An 18,688-nucleotide genomic window follows, 5' to 3' on the forward strand; every position below is an offset into this window, starting at 1 on the left:
CACACACACACACACACACACACACACACACACACACACACACACACGAAGTGTTCATGCATCCTATTGTGTAATTAAAAGTATATTTACTTTTCTAGGGCAAAATACATGGTTAAAAACAAAAGTGTAGGATTTCAAGACCAAGCCCACAAAAATTTTAAAAACACAAAGTTTAGCAAGACTCTGAATTTCAGACAACCTCTGGATTTAAGACAAAGAGTTTTACATACTCATAATTTGAAATGGCTAAACCAAAAGGGATTCAAATATTCACGTCAGTTGATAATACTTACCCCTAAGGTGTGTGACATTCGAGGGTAACCAGAAATGGACCATGAGAGCGTAAATAGGTACACTTTTCAAAAAGTCAGTGTCATAGTAGGTGTTACCATATGGAGGAGGTGGTATAATGATCTTATTTCAGCATCATATTTAGAAAGATATTTGGCAGAGATCAAATGACCTTGTCCACAAGCCACAAGAGCAAGAAGGAAACTAGTGCTATTTCTGGAGTATCCTTCACACACATGTGTCCTGTTCAGCCCTTATAACACTGCCTCTTTCCCCCAGCTCATGGAAGCTGAATCTTTGTAATGCCTTTTAGGGTTTTTTATTTCTGTCTCCATAGGGCCTCTTGGGATTTAGAATATATCTTTGTACTGCATTAAATGAAATCTTGACACCATAAACTTGGTTTATGTTAAAGCAGAAAGTCCTTCAAAAAGTCCAATCTGTGTACAGTTTAGCCATCATGACATTCAGATAATGCAAACATGAGAGAGAAGGTAAGAAGGAAGCCGTAACGTGTAATGCCTGCTGAACTCATGTTAAGAAGATGTAGAAGAGAGCTTAGAAATGTGGGAACTCTGACTGGACTGTTAACAGGAGCCTGTGAAATATAAAAAAGCTTTACTCCTTTAATTCAAAGAATCCAACCATGTATACCAAAAATCCCCACAATGTTACATGGGACTCTATTTGTCCATTTTCCTACGTGCAGATCAGAAACGACAGAAGCATTTTGGAGTCACTTTAAAGAACAGTGGCCCAGGCTGGGTGTGGTGGTTCATGCTTGTAATCCCACCACTTAGGGAGGCCGAGGCAGGAGGAGTGCTTGATGCCAAGAGTTCAAGACCAGCCTGGGCAACATAGCAGGACCTTGTCTCTACAGGAAATTTAAAAATCAGCTGAGCGTGGTGGTGTGCATCTGTAGTCCTGGCTATTCAGGAGGAGGCTAAGGTGGGAGGATGGCATGAGCCTAGGAGGGTGAGGCTACAGTGAGCTGTGATCACACCACTGCACTCCAGGGTTGGTGAGAGACAGTGAGACCCTGTCTTCAAAAACAAAAAAAGACAGTGGCCCATAGAAAGTCATGAACCCTTTGGGAACCATTAGGAGCAGTATATCTCACATACTGAGATCTGGCTGTATACATGTATGTCATATGTACACATTCATCATATATGTACACATACAAACACATTCATTAGATTGCTAGTTAATGAAAGAGCAAGGTAAATTGTGGAGCCCTGTATTTTTCCCCTGAGTGGGTAGAGCATTTTCTTTTACACGCAGTTCTGTATCACTGCAAAAGAAATGAAGCATATGGGTAGATTTTACTTGTGTGCATCCTGTTCTTGCATCAGGTGTACATAATGACGATGTGATTTGGGCAGAGTTAGGAATTCTAAAAAATTACAAAATTATCATCTAGTCAGTAAGCAGTGTCTCACTTGGGTTTTGGGTATTATTTGCACAGGTGGCTTTGCTGCTGCAGTCACCACACCTCTAGATGTGGCAAAGACAAGAATTATGCTGGCAAAGGTAAGCGGTGAAATAATGTAATAGAGACGTTTCAGATGCTCATATCTGTCAGCACGGGGACTACAGGTATATGAAGTGAATACAAATGGCTCCCATTTACCTGTAATAGCATCTTATGCTGCCTGTCGAAACTAACAAAGCCGCTACCAATGGAATAATGTCCCGAGTGTCTATATAACATTGTACCATTTCACAATCATTTTCACCTATGTTTCATAAGCATGTAGGGCCGACACGGCCATTGCCTGGTAATACTATCTTCAGATAAACTCTGTTTTTACTGGTGACAAACCTAAGTCTCAGGTTGACGAGCTTCCTGCCATGCAGCAGGTAACTGACAGGCTTTGAACCAAAGGTTGTGATTGGCCTTAACTGGATGAGTTAAGACAGTTGTCAGAAATGTTTAAACAATTTTAAGAGAAAAATTGTTTTTTAAAAAACCCTCACTAGATGGAGAGTTGAAAGAATGCCATACACATAACATACCTGCACCAAACCAAAACAGAAAAAGTCCTAGCTGTGTGGAAAAGTAGAACAAATATGGGCCAAATTTTAGTGTAGTGGTGGCACAATCCAAGCTAAGACATTGGTGATGATTTAAGTGGGACATGGCGCTCTATTAAATATATTTATTAGCTGCTTAGGCAGGTTTCATAGTTGTATCATTTACACGAATGATTCCCGTCCTCCCCGTATTGCTTCATAGAGCTTCTGTCTTTCTCCTGTTGAATCGTTGTTCATCAGTCATCTGGTGAGCTCTGAAAAGCAGCCTCCCATGTGGCATGGGCCACATCCCTGCTTGCCTGCGTGTCCGAGTGTAAGTGCTTCTGAGCAAGCAAGCCAGGTCCTGACTGCCAGGAAGCTCCCTGGTATCTGACAGTGTTCTAGATGAGGGTGATACGGAGCCGTGTGTCTGAGGATATCTGGGAGGCAGCTGTGTGATGGGAGCTTCAGAAGATAACGGGTTTCTCTTTATCTGTTCACACAGGCTGGCTCCAGCACTGCTAGTGGGAACGTGCTCTCTGCCCTGCACAGGGTCTGGCGCTCACAGGGGCTGGCAGGGTAAGACGAGGAATGCTCTCCTGCCCTTCTTCCTCTCTACCACTCCTCCCCCTTTAGCCTGACTTTGGACAAACACATCTCCTTCCCTTCTGCTTATCTTCTGATTTGAGTTTCTATATATTGTGCAAAATATAATGGTTAACGTTGTATATATGAGGTAACATAGCAAGTCCAATTGACAGAGTATTCCAGCCAGGTGATTCTCAGCCTTGTCCATCTTGATGTTAGATGGAATTCACCTGTGTGGCCCTCACCAGGGTCTGGGCTGCAGTGATGAAATGGGCTTCTGGTTACACAGTGCAGAAATACAAGGGAGTGAAGTTAACATTGTTAGAAGAAAGCACTTCTGGTTTTGATACTTTTAACTGTTAGTAGTAACAAGTTACTTTCAACATACCACAGTGCAGGTGGTGGGACTCCACAGCTAGCATCGAGTGAGAACCACTATTCTTCAGAAGTGCCTTAAACTTCTAGCTTCATGTCCTAAAAAGCTGTCTCTGCAAGGTATTTCAACATTGCTTTGACAGCATAAACTTGTAAAGCCGCCTGAATGTTGGGATCTTGCAGGCATGTGAAATAAAGATTTTTCTCTTAGGGACCATCTACCAGGGATTTGCTTGCAAGAGGAAAGCAGTGGCCTCCCTTTGGAGAGGGTCGGCAGCTGCTGTACGCAGGGTAGAGGCTGCTGCCTGGACTTCCGGCGTCTCAGCTGGCACTGCCACCTCCTCCTCCCGATGCCAAGTTGGATCACTTATTTGATTGTCGTTTTTGTGTGCCTTTGGCAATTTTAATCTCAGCTGTTTGATGGTCTGGAGAATGTGAAGTAGGTGAGTCAGACCCCAGTTAAGGTTTTGTAGGAGAGCAGCCCATCTAGATTGAAATTTTCCATCTGCAAGTTTGAAAAGTAGGTGATCTTGGATGGTTTTGTTGAATGTGACAACCCTGAGGGATTGGTGTCGGGTGCCTGAAGGGGTCACAGTTTTGAGACAAGAACTGCGGTGAAGCCAGAGGAATAATTGGCTGTTGACATCTAGTAGGAGCGTGGGAAGGACAGAGTGGGGGCATGTGTGCTGTAGGCCTGCCACTTGGGGCTACCATGTCATGAGGAAGCGAGACCCTGGCTGCTCGCATCTGTGGCACATTCATTCTGCTGCCAGTTTGACAGTAAACAAAGGAACCATGTGAGAAAAAATGAGTCCTGAAGCCACTTAGCCAGTAGCAGGTAAAAGGTCCTTATGGGCCGGGTGCAGGGCTCACACCTGTAATCCCAGCGCTTTGCGAGGCTGAAGCAGGAGGATCGCTCGAGGTTAGGAGGAGACCAGCCTGGGAAGTATGGTGAGACTCTGTCTTTAAAAATAAGTAAATAGCCGGGTGTGGTGGCATGCACCTGTAATCCCAGCTACTCAGGAAACTTATGGATTGCTTGAGCCTGGGAGATCAAGGTTATAGTGAGTTACATCTGCGCCACTGCACTCCAGCCTGGGTGACAGAGCAGGACCTGTCTCAACAACAAAAAAGTTGGTATGTGTTTCAAATAGCAATTGGGCTACATACACGGAGAAGTCACTTGCAGTGGTTTTTTTTAGACTGTGAAGTCCAACTGCCAAATTTCACTGTCTTACCGATTGCAGTGTAGTTCATGTTTGATTCTGTGGCAACTGTTGGGCACACCTCATCTGTCGACCGTAGCTCTGTGGAGCTGTGCAGAGCTGCAGCCCTCTGCCCTTCTAGAGACAGTGGTGACAGGTGTGGATGGCGTGGTCGGCTGGCAGCCCCATGGCCCCGAAAGCTGGCAGAGTCACATTGAGTAGATGATTGAAGATAATCTTCCCTGTCCTGGTTGTGGCTTGTACTATACTTGACATTATAAGTCCCAGAAATACAAGCAGAGGAGGAATGTCTTCCTCGGGCCAAGGGCCTGTCCCTGTCCCCACTGTCAGCTCTGAAAAGGTCGTCTGGATTTTTGTGCCTCCTCTGAAGCCTCCTAAGTCATGGGCTCCAGTTAGTCTGTACAGTGTAGTCCTTAAGAACATTACAGACAGCAGCGGTTGTCACTTAAGGGAGTTTTAATTCATCCCTTATTCATGATTAAAGACAATAAATAATTTGACAAAAAACAGTAACAGAAAAAGCTGACGGCTGTTATGAACAGAGGTCCCAGGCACCTTCAGCCTGAAGGTGTCTCCGCCGGCTTCCTCAGTTGGGCCTCTGGGTACACAGCGCTGCTGCCACCTCCTGTCTCCTCCCCTGGGCGCGCACTTGAGTTTACTAGGTACTCTTGGGCTTCTCAGCAGGCACCATCTCCTCACCTTGGGATGGAATGGTGCTGCCCTCTCGGGGTCACGTCAAGTGACCATTTTCATCTTTCCATGTTGTCCACACAGGTGAAGACCTTGTTCTGGCACATACTGGGAATACACATAGAAATATATTAACAAACATCATGTGTTCATTCAGCCCAGCAGCCAGAAGGCAGATGGGGAGCCTGCCCACCTCGATGTCCCCTTCCTGGTTTTCTTCACTCATCAGCTGGCTTTCTGTTTTTGTTGATTGTGCTCTTCATGTAGTAGCTGCCACTACTGCAAGCCCCCTTTCTTCTCAGTGCTGTAAATGCTTAAGTTTGCTCTCATTTAATCTGTGGACACTGGAATACGGTCCTGCTCAATTCAGAAGTCTTCACCTGCGAGATCGGCTGGGGTGCTTCCTATACAGATTACTCCATGTGAAGGCTGTAATTACGTTAAGATTCAGTGGTCATCTAGTGAAACCATAAACTGCTTCCATCTGCCTCTGGCTAGGAGCAGCTGAGCTTGTGAGAAGCAGAAGCTGAACAAGACGCTGGCGTTTAGAAGTAAGGTAGTAAAGGCAGGAGAACTTTGTGGCCAGTGTAGTCTTCTGCAGCTCGGCTCCTGCTGGCATCCCGTCTAGCACCCTTTCCTTCTTAGGGTAGGAGCCGGAAGGCTCTTCTGTTTTTCATCTGTTTTTCAGGCCAGAAGGACATAGCGGTAATGTGTGAATTTCTGTCCTCACCACGCACCCTATGCAAAAACAATTTGCATGATGCTGTGCTTTTTTTTTTTTAAACAAGTATAGTTTAGTTTTCAATATGATTTTCATGGTTATTTTTAGACAAGTAAAAGAGGTCCTTACCCTTACGTGCAGTATTTTAATGATGTAAATCCTTCGTTAGCTAACTACAAAGGGCCCCACAAAACTCTTCTTAAGCCTCCCATTTTCCTTAGAAGTGCTGAGTGCTGCAGAGCGAGGCTGCCTCCCTCGACAACTCAAAGGTCTTGGGAGAAAGGACGCAGCCAGGTGCTAGGAGCAGCTGGCAGGGACCATCTTCCTGCCACATTTCTCTTCCAGGCCACCAGCTTGCTTGTCACAGAGGCTTTTCCCATACCTTAAAGGATGCACAGCTACTGCCGGCATAACTTGACCATTTTCAGTTTTCTTCCATAGACCCGCCCAGAAATCTTTTCACTTGCATATGCAGTAGTTTGGCCTTTATAACTCCTGTTGCTCACAAAAGTATTAGAGGCATCCCTTGCTTAATTGCACTTCTCAGATAGTGCATTGTTTCCAAATTGAAGGTTTGTGGCAACCCTGGTTGAGTGAGTCTTTCAGAGCCCTTTTCCAGCAGCACGTGATCACTTTCTGTCTGTGTCACATTTTGGTAATTCTCACCTTTCAAATATTTTCATTCTATCTGCTGTGGTGCTCTGTGATCAGCCATCTTTAATGCTACTATAATTGTTTTGGGCATCCCACACTGCGGCCATCAAAGAGGGCAAGCCTAATTGGCAAGTGTGGTGTGGGTTCCGGCTGCGCCTCCAACCAGCCATTCCGTCTCTTTCCTTTCCTCAGGCCTCTCTTCTGTGAGACACACTATTGGAGTTAGGTCAATTAATAATCCTCTAGTGGCCTCTAAATGTCCAAGTGAAAGAAAGAATCACACCTTTATCATTTTAAATAAAAAATGAGGGCCGGGCATGGTGGCCTACATCTGTAATCCCAGCATTTTGGGAGAACAAGGCAACAGATGGCCTGAGTGCAGGAGTTCGAGACCAGCCTAGGTAACAGGGCAAACTCCGTCTCTACAAAAAATACAAAAATTAGCCGGGCTAATTTTTAGCCCTGGTGGTATGTGCCTTTAGTCTTAGCTTCTTGGGAAGTTGAGGTGGGAGGATCACCTGAGCTCAGCAGGCAGAGGTTGCTGTGGGTCATGATCGTGCCACTGCACACCAGCCTGGGTAACAGAGCAAGAGCCTTTCTCAAAAAAAATTAACAAATGAAAATCTGGAAATGATTAAATTTAGTGAGGAAGGCATGTGGAAAGCTGAGATCGGCCAGAATCTAGGCCTCTTGTGACAGCCAAGTTGTAAATGCAAAGGAAAAGTTCTTGAAGGAAATGAAAAGTGCTATCCAGTGAATACACAAATGATAAGAAAGTATAACAGCGTCACTGCAGATATGAGGAAAGTTCAAGTATTCAGAATAGAAGATCAGACTAGCCACACATCCCTTTAGGCCAAAATCTAATCCAGAGCAAGGCCCTACCTCTCTTCCATGAAGGGTGAGAGAGGTGAGGAAGCCGCGCAAGTCTGAAGCTAGCAGAGGTTGATTCATGAAGTTTAAGGAAAGAAATCATCTCTGTAACACAGAAATGCAAGGTGAAGTGGCAAGTGCTGATGGAGAAGCTGCAGCAAGTTATCCAGATCTAGCTAAGATCACCAGCGAAGGCGGTAACACTAAAAGCAGATTTTCAATGCAGACGAAATAGCCTTCTATTAGAAGAAATGCCATCTAGGACTTTCTTAGCTAGAAAGGAGATATCAAGGCCTGGCCTCAAAGCTTGAAAGGACTGGCCCACTCTCGTTTAGGGGCTAAAGCAGCTGGTATGTTTAAGTTGAAGCCAATGTTCATTGACTATTCTGAAAATCCTAGAGCCTTTAATAGTGCTGGTGAATCTACTCTGCCTCTGCTCTACAAATGGAACAATAAAGCTTGGATGACAGCACATCAGTTTACAGCATGGTTTCCTGAATATTGAAGCCCACTGCTGGGACCTACTGCTCAGAGGAAAAGATTCCTTTTAAAATATGACTGCTCATTGACAATTTACCTGGCCACCCAGGAGGTCTGATGGAGATGAACGTTGTTCTCATGCCTGCTAACGCAACATCTGTTCCTTAGCTTGTGGATCAAGGAGTAATTTTAACTTTCAGGTTTTATTATTTAAGAAATAGATTTAATAAGGCCTTGGCTGCACCAATAGTGATTCTTTTGCTGGATGTGGGCAAAGTAAATTGGAAGCCTTCTAGAAAGGATTCACCATTCTAGATACCAGTAAAGAACATTAGTGGCTTCATAGGAGGAGGTCAAAATATTGACCATGCTAGGACGTTGGAAGAAGTTGATTTCAATCCTCATGGCTGACTTCAAGGGGTTCAAGACTTCAGTGGAAGGAAGTACATAACTGTAGATGTAGTGGAAATAGCAAGACACTCTAGTTAGAAGTGAAGCCTGAAGATGTGACTGAATCGCTACAGTCTCATGATAAAACTTGAACGGATGAGATGTTGGTTCTTAACGGATGAGCGAAGAAAGTGATCTGTTGAGATGAATCTACTCCTGGTGAAGACATGGTAAACACTGTTTTAAATGACAATAAGGGATTTAAAATATTTCATCAATTTAGTTGAGAAAACAGTGGCAGAGTTTGAGACAACTGATTTCAATTTTGAAAGAGGTTCTACTGTAGGCAAAATGTATTGTGTGCTACAGAAAAATCTTTGATGGAAAGAAGAGTCCATCAATGCAACAATATTATTTTTAGAAATTGTCACAGCCACTCCAACCTTCAGCAGCCACCACCCTGGTCAGTCATCAGCCATCATTCAAAGCAAGACCGTCTACCCGCCAAAGATTACAATTTACTGCAGGCTCAGATGCTCATTAGCATTTTTTTTTTTTTTTTTTTGCAGTAAAGCATTTTAAAAGTAAGGTATGTACAGATTTTAGACATAATGCTATTGCATACTTAATAGACTATAGTATAGTATAAACAACTTCTCTGTGGCCTGGGAAATGAAAAAATTAGTATGGCTTGCTTTATTGCAATATTCAATTTATTACAGTGGCCTGGGACCAAACTTGAAATATCTGTGAGGTTTGCCTTTACTCTTGGTAAAAAGGTCCAAAGGGTATGGAAACATGGGCCAGGAATGTGTCCTATAATCCATAGACAACAGTCATTCAGTTTAGGACACATCCCTTGCATGCCTTTTAGACATGGAATCATACTATAGCCCTTGGACTTGGTTTTTTAAGCCTAATCTGTTTTGTAATTTTTTAATGTTGGCATCTGTGGATTTCCTCATCTTTATCAGTTACATAATCATCCACTGTGTTTATACTGTACCATAACTTATGTATCCATCAGCAATGCCATGGTGTAGATCTTTGAACAAGTATCTATGAGTAGGTATGGGGGGCAGTTTTAACGAATGAATCGCCCCTTTATATTCTTGTGGCATTGTAGTTTTACTTTGTGTTTCTGATTATTCTACATTGCACCTTGGCTGGTGAGTGGCCTTGGACTGTGCAGGTGTAGGCGTGCTGCCCCCTTCACAGCCACAGCTCATTTGCCTTTAGAAAGAAAAGGAACACAGGGAATCCATGAAGGTTTGACTCGTTGTGACATCACGTTTTGGGGTCTCAAAGGACAAAATGCAACTGAGTTGGTGGAGCGGCTGCATTGCCCAAAAATCTCTTCAGTGAGCGATCCCCTGGAGACCACTTTGGAGGTCTGGGCTGGGAAGTGCCTTCCAGCTTTACCTAGGTTTCAGCTCTTTGATGCCTTTTTTTAAAAAGTCAATTTCATCATCTCTCAAAGGGAGAAATGGCATGAAAGTTGTAGAACTATTGTTAGGACAGAGCCCTTGCTTGCCTTATTTGGGAGTGCTCACAAGTCCGCTGTTTGGTAGTTAGCCGCCTTGGCCAACAAACAGCTGGGCTCACACTTCAAGCCTAATTGGGAATGTAATTTAGTGCCACTCTGAAAGGAAAAAAAAATGTACGTTAAGTGCCGTGTGTGGTTTAATGAGCAAGCTGTGGGTATTGGAATTTAACCTTTTTAAAATACAACATTAATAATGCTGTTTTTTCCCCTAGACTATTTGCAGGTGTCTTCCCTCGAATAACAGCCATCAGTCTGGGAGGTTTCATCTTTCTGGGGACTTATGACCAGACGCACAGCTTGCTGTTGGAAGTTGGCAGAAAGAGTTCTTGAAGCAGAGACAGCCTCACCTCCACTTCTGTCAACAGAGGGGCCTGCAGTGTAAACCCTCCTTCTGCTGAGCAGCTGTCTGAGCTACAGGCCCCAGTGCGAGCGAACAGTTCTGCCAAGATGCTGGCATCGAGATTGTGCCATCTGTGGTATAGGCTGGCTAGTATAAAGTCAGTGGCCTCTATGCCAGAAAGAGAAGAAAATGTGGTCCCTGGCGGTACTGTGAACCGTTTCCTCAGAACCTCTTAATAAATACGTTTGGTAATGCTGAGGCCAGGCCTTTCAGAGCTTTGATTTGATTTCTATCTGATCTTTCATTTCCTGCCACCGGATGGTGGATTCAGCAGAAGGCAAGATGGTTACAATTTTAAAAGGACACTTGGGGAAGAAGTTGTGTATGTGGGTGTTTCTCCCCCTAGTTAATTCCTGGTGTGTAAGGTTAAGGCTTTGTTGAACAAGAATGAACTACAGGTGCATAGCAAACATTCTTTTTGGGTAACGAGGCTGCTGGTTTTAATTACCCTCAGATTTCACCTATAAAAACACAATTGTATTGTTTTACAGAGACATGTCCAGCGCCCCCTGTGATGTGTGAGAGAAAGCAGTTGCAGCTCAAGTGACTAGGTGGGCCCAGCTGGCTTCACGGAAGAGGGCACGATGGGTGAGCCATTCCCGGTATTCTACATGTCAGGCTGAAAGGAGGGCCTGGGCCGCTTTGAAAACAGCGTTGCTAGAAGTAGGCAGGATGAAATAGGAAGGTCACCACACTTTGAGATTTTAGAGCTTGACTAACAAGCTCCAGGTGTAGAAGAATTCAGAACACAATCTCAGGAATCTAGCAGTGTTGTCTGCCCTGGAGCCAATATTCTTTCTTTCTTCAGGAAAGATAATTAAAGGCAGAGTGGCTGTGTTTGTAAAAGAAGGACCACCAACTATACTGACATTTATAAATGAACCTTTATTAAAGACACTTCAATGCCATTTGTTAGACACTTCAATATTTTACATGGTTTTCAATGTACACTGTACCAAAATTTCTATAAATAAATAACTTTGTACATAAAAGTAATACTTCCTCTTTCACATTGCCTCTCAGAAGCAGCAAATTCACATATTTTGTGGAAGTAAGATTAGTCAGTTAACTGTCGAGAACAAAATTCTAAATGTGCTTACCTTTTGAACAGTGATGACACCTGACAGTAAAATTGACATTGTTAACTATTTTCTCAGTAACTCCCTTCAGCTTTTGGCCAAAGGAACATTTTAAGGACCTTGTTTGTTTCTATGTAATTTTTACTAAATTACACATTGGCACTCACAAGATGGTTAGCTACAGGTCTCAAAAGTGCAAATACACCCAGAACCCAGGTCAAGGGTGAAGTCTTTTCCAGTCCCAGCTCAGTTTCATCTGTGCGAGGGAAAGGCACATGGACAGCCCTGCTCTGGATCCTCAGTAGAAATAAGGTAGCCCTGAAAAGTAAGAACTTCCTCCTTTTTATCCCCCAAGGCCAATGTAATGCTAATTATATTGGCAGAACGAAAACATCACTATAGAAAAATCCACAGGTACCAACACCAGCAGCCTTTACCTTAATTAAAAGTCTCAAATAGCAATCGAATGATACTGATAGGGCCACATTTGCTTTTATCATAAAATAAGCTTCAGAGGAGGAGGAAAGGCAGTGTGTAACTGTTCTGACCACTTGGATTAACAAACAACCCTCATTCTACTCCTGAAAGACAGACAGCACTTAACAGGAAAAGCTATTCACTGCAGTGTGGACGGCACCTGCTCCCGTGGCGCTACAGGGAGGCCTGTGACAGAGGCATCTACACACAAGCAGTGCTCACCTGAAGCTCCTTCCAGCGCACGTTGAGTGTGGAGGCCAACCGAGCAGCAGCCTAGGGGTCTGTATATGAAGTGCAATACAAATCCAAGCCCTTCCATCCTTCCCCACCCCACACCAGAAACTCCTGGGAACAAATGTGGTTGTAGCCTTTATAAATTCCAGCCATGCGTTAAGGCACCAGAACTATTTCCCCTCCCCCCCTCCAAAATTAAACAGCAACCTGATATGAAAAATAATATTGTCAAAATTGTATAATTTTTTTTTCTGTTAACCATGCACTAAAGATTAAAATAGCCTCTGTAAAAGATATATATGAAATCTCTGAAAACTCTTATGTACAATGGTATCAAATACTTTTTCTGCCTTTTGTACACAAATACCCTCTTGCATTTCTGTGCTTCAGATGCAAGTCCTGTGAACGACGGATACTCCACATGGCAGTTACAACTATATCCATCCACATCAGTGACGCCTGAACCCAGGCTTCCTCACCGCCTCTCCTACCTCTCTTTCCCGTAGAGATTGGCATGACAAGAGCTGAGGTAGACAAAACCTAGCTTTTTGGTGCCAACAGCAGGGGCACCCTCTGTTTGCCAGGGAGCTGTCCTGTCAGTGGTGTGGACTCGGGACTGGAGTCACATGCTTTGGGGAGGTGGCCATTGGAAACAAGCAAGTGCTGGGCTTCTGTGCGCTCTGGGTTGCTTGAAGATAACGAAGATGCAGGCTGCAGCTCTGAGTCCGGGTCATACAGCCTTGCTAAAGTCCAGGAAGAATCCCCTACAAGGAAGGAAAAGACCTGTCAGACCCCCACCTGACTGGTGCAGCAGTTCCCCACCCACCTGTTAGTGGCTCCTCAGAAGACAGAGTTACCTTTCCCGTCTAGAGATGCCGCTCGCTTTTTCTTCACAGCCGCCAGCATTCTATCGTGGTTACTGGGGTAGAGCGACCCCTGGCACTCAGGGCAGGACCCAGCAGCAGTCCCGCTGCACTGGTGATGTGGAGAATGCTCTCGGTCACTCCCACCTGCCTCCGGGCCATGCGGCGCACCTGGCTGCACGCTGTCTCTGGACACAGGCTGGGGGTGGAAGGCTTGTTCCCTGGAGTAACAGTCCACCTCAGTGCTGCAGTCACTGCATACAACCCGGCCACCATGTTCTGAAGGACAGCACCAAAGAAGGGTTAGAGCCACTCTTCATCCCGTACAGAGAACAGGCTGCTCAGCTCTACCGTGCCAGGTAAGAACGCTGACTGCAAACACAATGCATGCTTCCTCCCGCCCCCAACTATGTCCTCAGAAAAAGACTGGGCAAACACCAAGCCGCTCATGAACGGGTTTTTCGCACTCTGACAATGTAGTCTTACTACTTGGGGGAAAAAAGTCATTTGCCTTAGGTACCATGCAGCGTTGGGTCTATTCAACAATTAGAAATTACAGCCCTGGTGCAAAGGTGCTGACAAACATTTGGTTCGTGCCTTGCCCCTTATTTAAGTTGCTCATTAAATAAGTTGCTCATGGATCTAGAAAATCCATGTTGAGGCTTAGCATGTCACAGATTGATGTAGGAGAAACTATTCTGGAATTAAAAGAGGCCCAAGCCCAAGCTTTGCATTTATACACTGAATACCAGATTTGGAGACAGCTGTAGACTAATAATGTGTCTCCCCCTTTCATGTAGTGACTAGGTCAGCCCAAATTTCCATTTCCGAAAGGAAGACTGCAGATGGGAAGCATCTCATACCCATCTGATGTGGCCCAGGTGTCCCTTCAGCTTTCTCTGTCGCTTTCCACGGCTCTTTGTGGTAACCAACACAGAGCTTCGGCTGCCTGCAGGCAACGCTGTGAGCATCGGCCTCTGCAAAGCGGCTTGGATCTCTTGGACAGACACCTGCGATGGATTCCAACACAATCAGAAACTCTGGGCTTAGTATTTCACAGGAAGTCTTAGGAATGGGCAAGGCCGCTAGAACAGTCATTTTTTTTTTAAAAGTTCTCTAAAGTGGTGGGCTGTTGGTCTAGCAAGCAGCATGTTTTCTAATACTGCTTCCCAGCAGGCAGGCCGGCCTGTGAAGTGAGCAGCTCTCTACAGGGTGAGCCACTACAGTCTCAGGTGAGTGCTCAGAAGCCCTCCATCGTTGGAAATATCTCATCCCGGTGCCAGCTTTCTAATATGAGACTGGAGCACAGAGCAGATCTGGGCACGTTCTCCATGTAAGGAGTGGGTTGGGTGGGAGCCCTGTAGTGCCCTTTCTAGCTGCTACGCCAGCCAATCCTACCTTACCCTGCCGGGGAGATGCTAAGCCCAATACAGTGACTTCCTGGAGGGCTTTAAAACCTTGCAGAACTCATGAAAGCTGGGTCCAAAATAGCAGACCTTAGTCACACAGCTTTCCATCTAATGCCAGCTACATGCCCTGCAAAGAGCTAGAGGCCACCTCCAGCACCCAGAGACATAGTCACAGCAGGGCTCTGCTTCACACTGAGGCCTTACCATTGCTCTCAATGTGCCCATTGGCCTGATGGCCACCCTCGGTCCTGACCACGGTTTCTTGTCGGTCAGAAAGGGTCCCCTGAGAAGAGAGGTAGCTTGGAACATCTGGTGGCACAATGGTTTCATCTGCAAGGAGACAAAACAAATGAAACACCAGGGTCACAGTGACAAGAAATGCAGACACATGTTCACTGTCAGGCTCAGAAGCGGGATCCTTCCAGTGCTGACCATCAGGGCTGGGCAGAGCGCGAGTGTGGAGTCCATGTATGCAGCAGGCCCTCCCAGCGCCTGCTCAGCCTTACTCTACACCCAGTGTGAAGAGCGCAGCAGGCAGATGCCACAGGAGGTGGAGATGAGTGATGGGAAGGGAGCCAGGATGCACAGAAGCACCACGCTGGGAGATTGTTTCAGTTACAACCTACGATGTGGCAGCAGGGCCTGTGCACAGGTGGCCCCTCAGTTACCAAGGAGAGGGAAAACTGCAGGGTGTGGCAGTTACTTCTATTTGGGAGCATTGCTGTTAAAGATGAACTTCCTCAAAGTCAAAATGGCAATCAGTGGGACTAAAGCCTCAGGAGTTCTGAACGCACTGTGCTTCTTTCAAAAGCCACTGGACCCCCCCCCCGGCCCCGGTTCCCCAGCATCACCGTCGTTCCCCCCTCCCTGGAAGTCAGCTCTGCCAGCAGGGCCTGACCTGTGTTGGTGACACTGTACTCCTCACTCTTCTTCCTCGTCTGGTAGATGATGCACACCCAAACCAGCGACGTTAGAACGATGCTGCTCACCACGGCGATGGTGAAGATGCCCACCGTGGTCCCATCCTTCCTACAGCTGGCCGCAGGCAGGATGCTCAGCTGGCTGTGAGCTCGCTCTGTGCCCAGGGTGTTAGACATCTCACAGGTATACTGGCCCGCATCCTCTGCCACCACATTCTGAACCACAAGCAGCTGGTTGTCAGGGGTCAAGTGGTGCCGCTCAGTGAGGCTCAGCAGGTGGTCCCCCTTGAACCAGGTGATGCGGGGCGGAGGGTTCCCAGTCGCTTTGCATTGGAGGGCTACCGTTTCTCCCACAGATAACACACGGTCTTCCAAGGGCACTGCCAAGGATGGGGTCTCTGCAAAAGGTCAGCAGAGAACTTTTAGTCATTCTCAGGGCCTCAGGTGCTTTGGCTCTGCCCTGTCTTTGGGACAATAGACAATCCAACATATCAGTGAGATGCATCTGAGATCATAGAGTGGAAAGCTTTTTTAACATGTCAACTAACTCATCTCCACTTTGGGGGTGGTTTCCACAGGGGCAGTAAACTAATCTCTGCCCACAAAAGCCCCTGCTATTCCTTAACCATCCTTTTGACCAACCCATATCCAACTTGTCCAATTCTTAGAATGTTCTCTATCTAAACCCAGTGAAGAGAGAACCACCAAGAAAAATGTTAAAAAGCAGCCCCAAAAGGCCCACCACACCTATCACCCCTGGCCACACAGAGCAGTCTGAGGACCTTGGCTCTAGGTGCCTATGACACACACACACACACACACACACACACACACACACACGCACGCACGCGCGCGAGCAGTGGCCGAACCTAAGACAGTCAGGGTGGCATTAGCTGAAATGGAGCCGGCTGAGTTCTGGGCAGTACAGCTGTAAACCCCTGCGTCATCGATTTTCACATCAGTGATAAAAAACACGTCGTCATCTGGCATGACATGCATGCGTCGCTCACGGGCAGCGGGGAAATCCGTGCCTCCATCCTTCTGCCAGGCAATCTGGGGGTTCGGGTGACCTGTGGCAGCACATTCGAGGCGGGCCATGGTGGTGGTCCGGATGGTTATGTCATGAGGCATTTTGGTGAATGATGGCAACACTGGAAAATATACGCATACAGGCTCGGGTTATGGGACAGCTAGATGCAAAGCCAGGAAGTGTGCCCCATCACTGTGTCCCATGCCAGTTCACTTCCTCACCACCGTTTCTGCCAGGGTCTGCCCAGGACCACTCCTGCCGCCTGGGAATCAGGAACCCCCAGCCTCTCCCACCACAGCTGGAGCACTTCCATCAGCCTTGCCTTATACCTGAGCAGCTGGCTATAGTCCCTTCAAAGTGAAGGCTTATACCTTACATGGCAATGTCTAGACGGGGGTTGCAGGGGGCACCCCTCCACACTAGGTAGGGCATGATGCTTGCCTGCCTTAATTACCCGCTAGGAGGTGGAATTACAGAGGGAAGGCAGACATGCCTACACCCTAGGAGAGCAATGGGATGGCTCATCCGTTTGGATGGGTGTTCCCGCCCACTGCCCAGGTAGGAAGCATTCAGCTTTCTCAGCCTGAAGATTGATGTCCCAGCACGAGTAGAAGGCATCCAGCCACATGTCAGGCACCACCACAGTTCCTGTCAATGTCAATTTGGGGGAGAGTCTAACAGTTACCTGAGTCTTCCAGAATCAGTAAGGACTTGGAATAAGCCAAGACAACCTGACCACAGTGTGGTAAAGATGTTTCCCTGTGGTCTGTGGGGGCTTAAAGAACACGGCAGATCGAGCATTCTGATGATTGTCAAGCCAATTCTTTTTAACTAGAGGGTTAGTAATCAGGAAAACCCTACCAGGTTACTGGGGTGGAGCAGTAAACTACTCAAGCTATCTATTCCCCCACCCCTCAGCTCCAAGGCTGGTTCGTAAGTAAAAACCTGTCAACTGCCAGAACACTGTGTCTGTCAGGCCAGGGCTCACACCAGCCTTGCACTCCACAGCCTCTGGAGAAGCAGCTAGCCTCTGACTCCAAGGCTGTGCCATCTACTCAAAGAACAGCAGCTTCCCCAGGATAAGGGGATGTTTGGAATTTGGAAACCAGATATGCTGGATTATAGAAGATATGAAATGGACAAAAACACAAGACTTCGCTCTCTGCAATTTGAACATCATAGCTAGTTACTGGTTTTTTTTTTGAGACAGAGTCTCACTCTGACACCCAGGCTGGAGTGCAATGCTGCAATCTTGGCTCACTGCAACCTCCACCTTCTGGGTTCAAGCGATTCTCCTGCCTCAGCCTCCCAAGTAGCTGGGACTAAAGGTGCATGCCACAACACCCAGCTAATTTTTTATTACAGACCAGCTATTTTTAGTAGAGATGGGGTTTTATCATGTTGGCCAGGATGGCCTCTATCTCTTGACATCATGATTTGCCCGCCTTAGCCTCCCAAAGTGCTGGGATTACAGGTATGAGCTACTGTGCCTGGCCCATAACTAGATTTTTAAAAGTTATCAAAAATAACTCATTGAGAATAAACCTTGGTATCTGCAAACTTTGCTCTGGGGCAAACCCAGGCAACAGTATGATTTAATACTGCCCCAGAGAAGTATGTCTCAGTCATCTCTACATGGACAGCTAAAAGGACAATCAGGAGTGGGAGCTGCAGGATTCTGGTACTACAACAAGGAAAGATGGTGTTTCCATACCATTCACAGTGAGCCTGGCCTTGTGTGAATAGGTGGAGCCGAAGTGGTTGGTGATGACACACTGGTAGCGGCCCTCATGCCCGAAAGTGACCTCGCGGAGATGCAGGATCGTGGTGTACTCCATCACCTCCCCATCCTGTGCGTGGACGTGGACAAAGTTCTCCATGTCTGCGTTGGTCAGGACTTCGTTGTCCTTCTTCCAGGCAAACGTCATCGGGGAGCTGCTGCTGCTGGCTGCTGAGCACGTGAACCGTATGTCCTTACCTACCATAGCCATGGTGGTTTCTGGCTGGGTGATGATCTGTGGCTTCAGGAAGTCATCTGGGAATAGAAGGAGCAACTGTAAGACACCAGGTTCTGGGTATACACAGGAACCAGGTGCTGTTCATGCTAACACTGGCTCAGACACCAGGCAGGAACCAGAGCTTGAGGTCCCTGTGCATCCTCAGCCCCGCCACAAATGCTGTAAGAGTTGCACCATGGGCCGGGCGCGGTGGCTCAAGCCTGTAATCCCAGCACTGTGGGAGGCCGAGGCGGGTGGATCACGAGGTCAAGAGATCGAGACCATCCTGGTCAACAAGGTGAAACCTCGCCTCTACTAAAAATACAAAAATTAGCTGGGCATGGTGGCGCGTGCCTGTAATCCCAGCTACTCAGGAGGCTGAGGCAGGAGAATTGCCTGAACCCGGGAGGCGGAGGTTGCGGTGAGCCG

The 18,688-nt window shown here is 46.6% G+C and overlaps 2 protein-coding genes across 11 annotated transcripts in view; one reads left to right on the forward strand and one right to left on the reverse strand.

The window, feature by feature from the left end:
* Nucleotides 1-10,469, forward strand: part of SLC25A26 (solute carrier family 25 member 26) — a 165,998-nt gene extending 155,529 nt beyond the window's left edge. For all 8 annotated transcript variants that reach the window (XR_004272477.1, XM_032290415.1, XM_032290417.1 and 5 more), the window contains 3 exons: nt 1,760-1,824; nt 2,813-2,886; nt 10,063-10,469. Coding sequence is in view for 7 of the 8 variants with exons in the window: in XM_032290415.1 (XP_032146306.1) it covers nt 1,760-1,824; nt 2,813-2,886; nt 10,063-10,180 (257 nt within the window). In the remaining variant the exon portion in view is untranslated. The remainder of the gene's footprint in view (nt 1-1,759; nt 1,825-2,812; nt 2,887-10,062) is intronic.
* A 646-nt stretch (nt 10,470-11,115) lies between these two features.
* The window catches only part of LRIG1 (leucine rich repeats and immunoglobulin like domains 1), a 124,978-nt gene continuing 117,405 nt past the window's right edge, over nt 11,116-18,688 (reverse strand). The window contains exons 13-19 of one of the 3 annotated variants that reach the window (XM_032290407.1): nt 17,977-18,297; nt 16,102-16,383; nt 15,211-15,630; nt 14,517-14,642; nt 13,767-13,913; nt 12,898-13,182; nt 11,116-12,804 (exon numbers count right to left, since the gene is read on the reverse strand). In XM_032290407.1, the coding sequence (XP_032146298.1) occupies nt 12,581-12,804; nt 12,898-13,182; nt 13,767-13,913; nt 14,517-14,642; nt 15,211-15,630; nt 16,102-16,383; nt 17,977-18,297 (1,805 nt within the window). In that variant the 3' untranslated portion in view covers nt 11,116-12,580. The remainder of the gene's footprint in view (nt 12,805-12,897; nt 13,183-13,766; nt 13,914-14,516; nt 14,643-15,210; nt 15,631-16,101; nt 16,384-17,976; nt 18,298-18,688) is intronic. The other 2 variants (XM_032290409.1, XM_032290408.1) reach the window with 2 other exon arrangements.

This window comes from Sapajus apella, unplaced genomic scaffold (assembly GCF_009761245.1).
Source record: "Sapajus apella isolate SASKATOON/1434 unplaced genomic scaffold, GSC_monkey_1.0 scaffold23, whole genome shotgun sequence".
Classification (NCBI taxonomy): domain Eukaryota; kingdom Metazoa; phylum Chordata; class Mammalia; order Primates; family Cebidae; genus Sapajus; species Sapajus apella.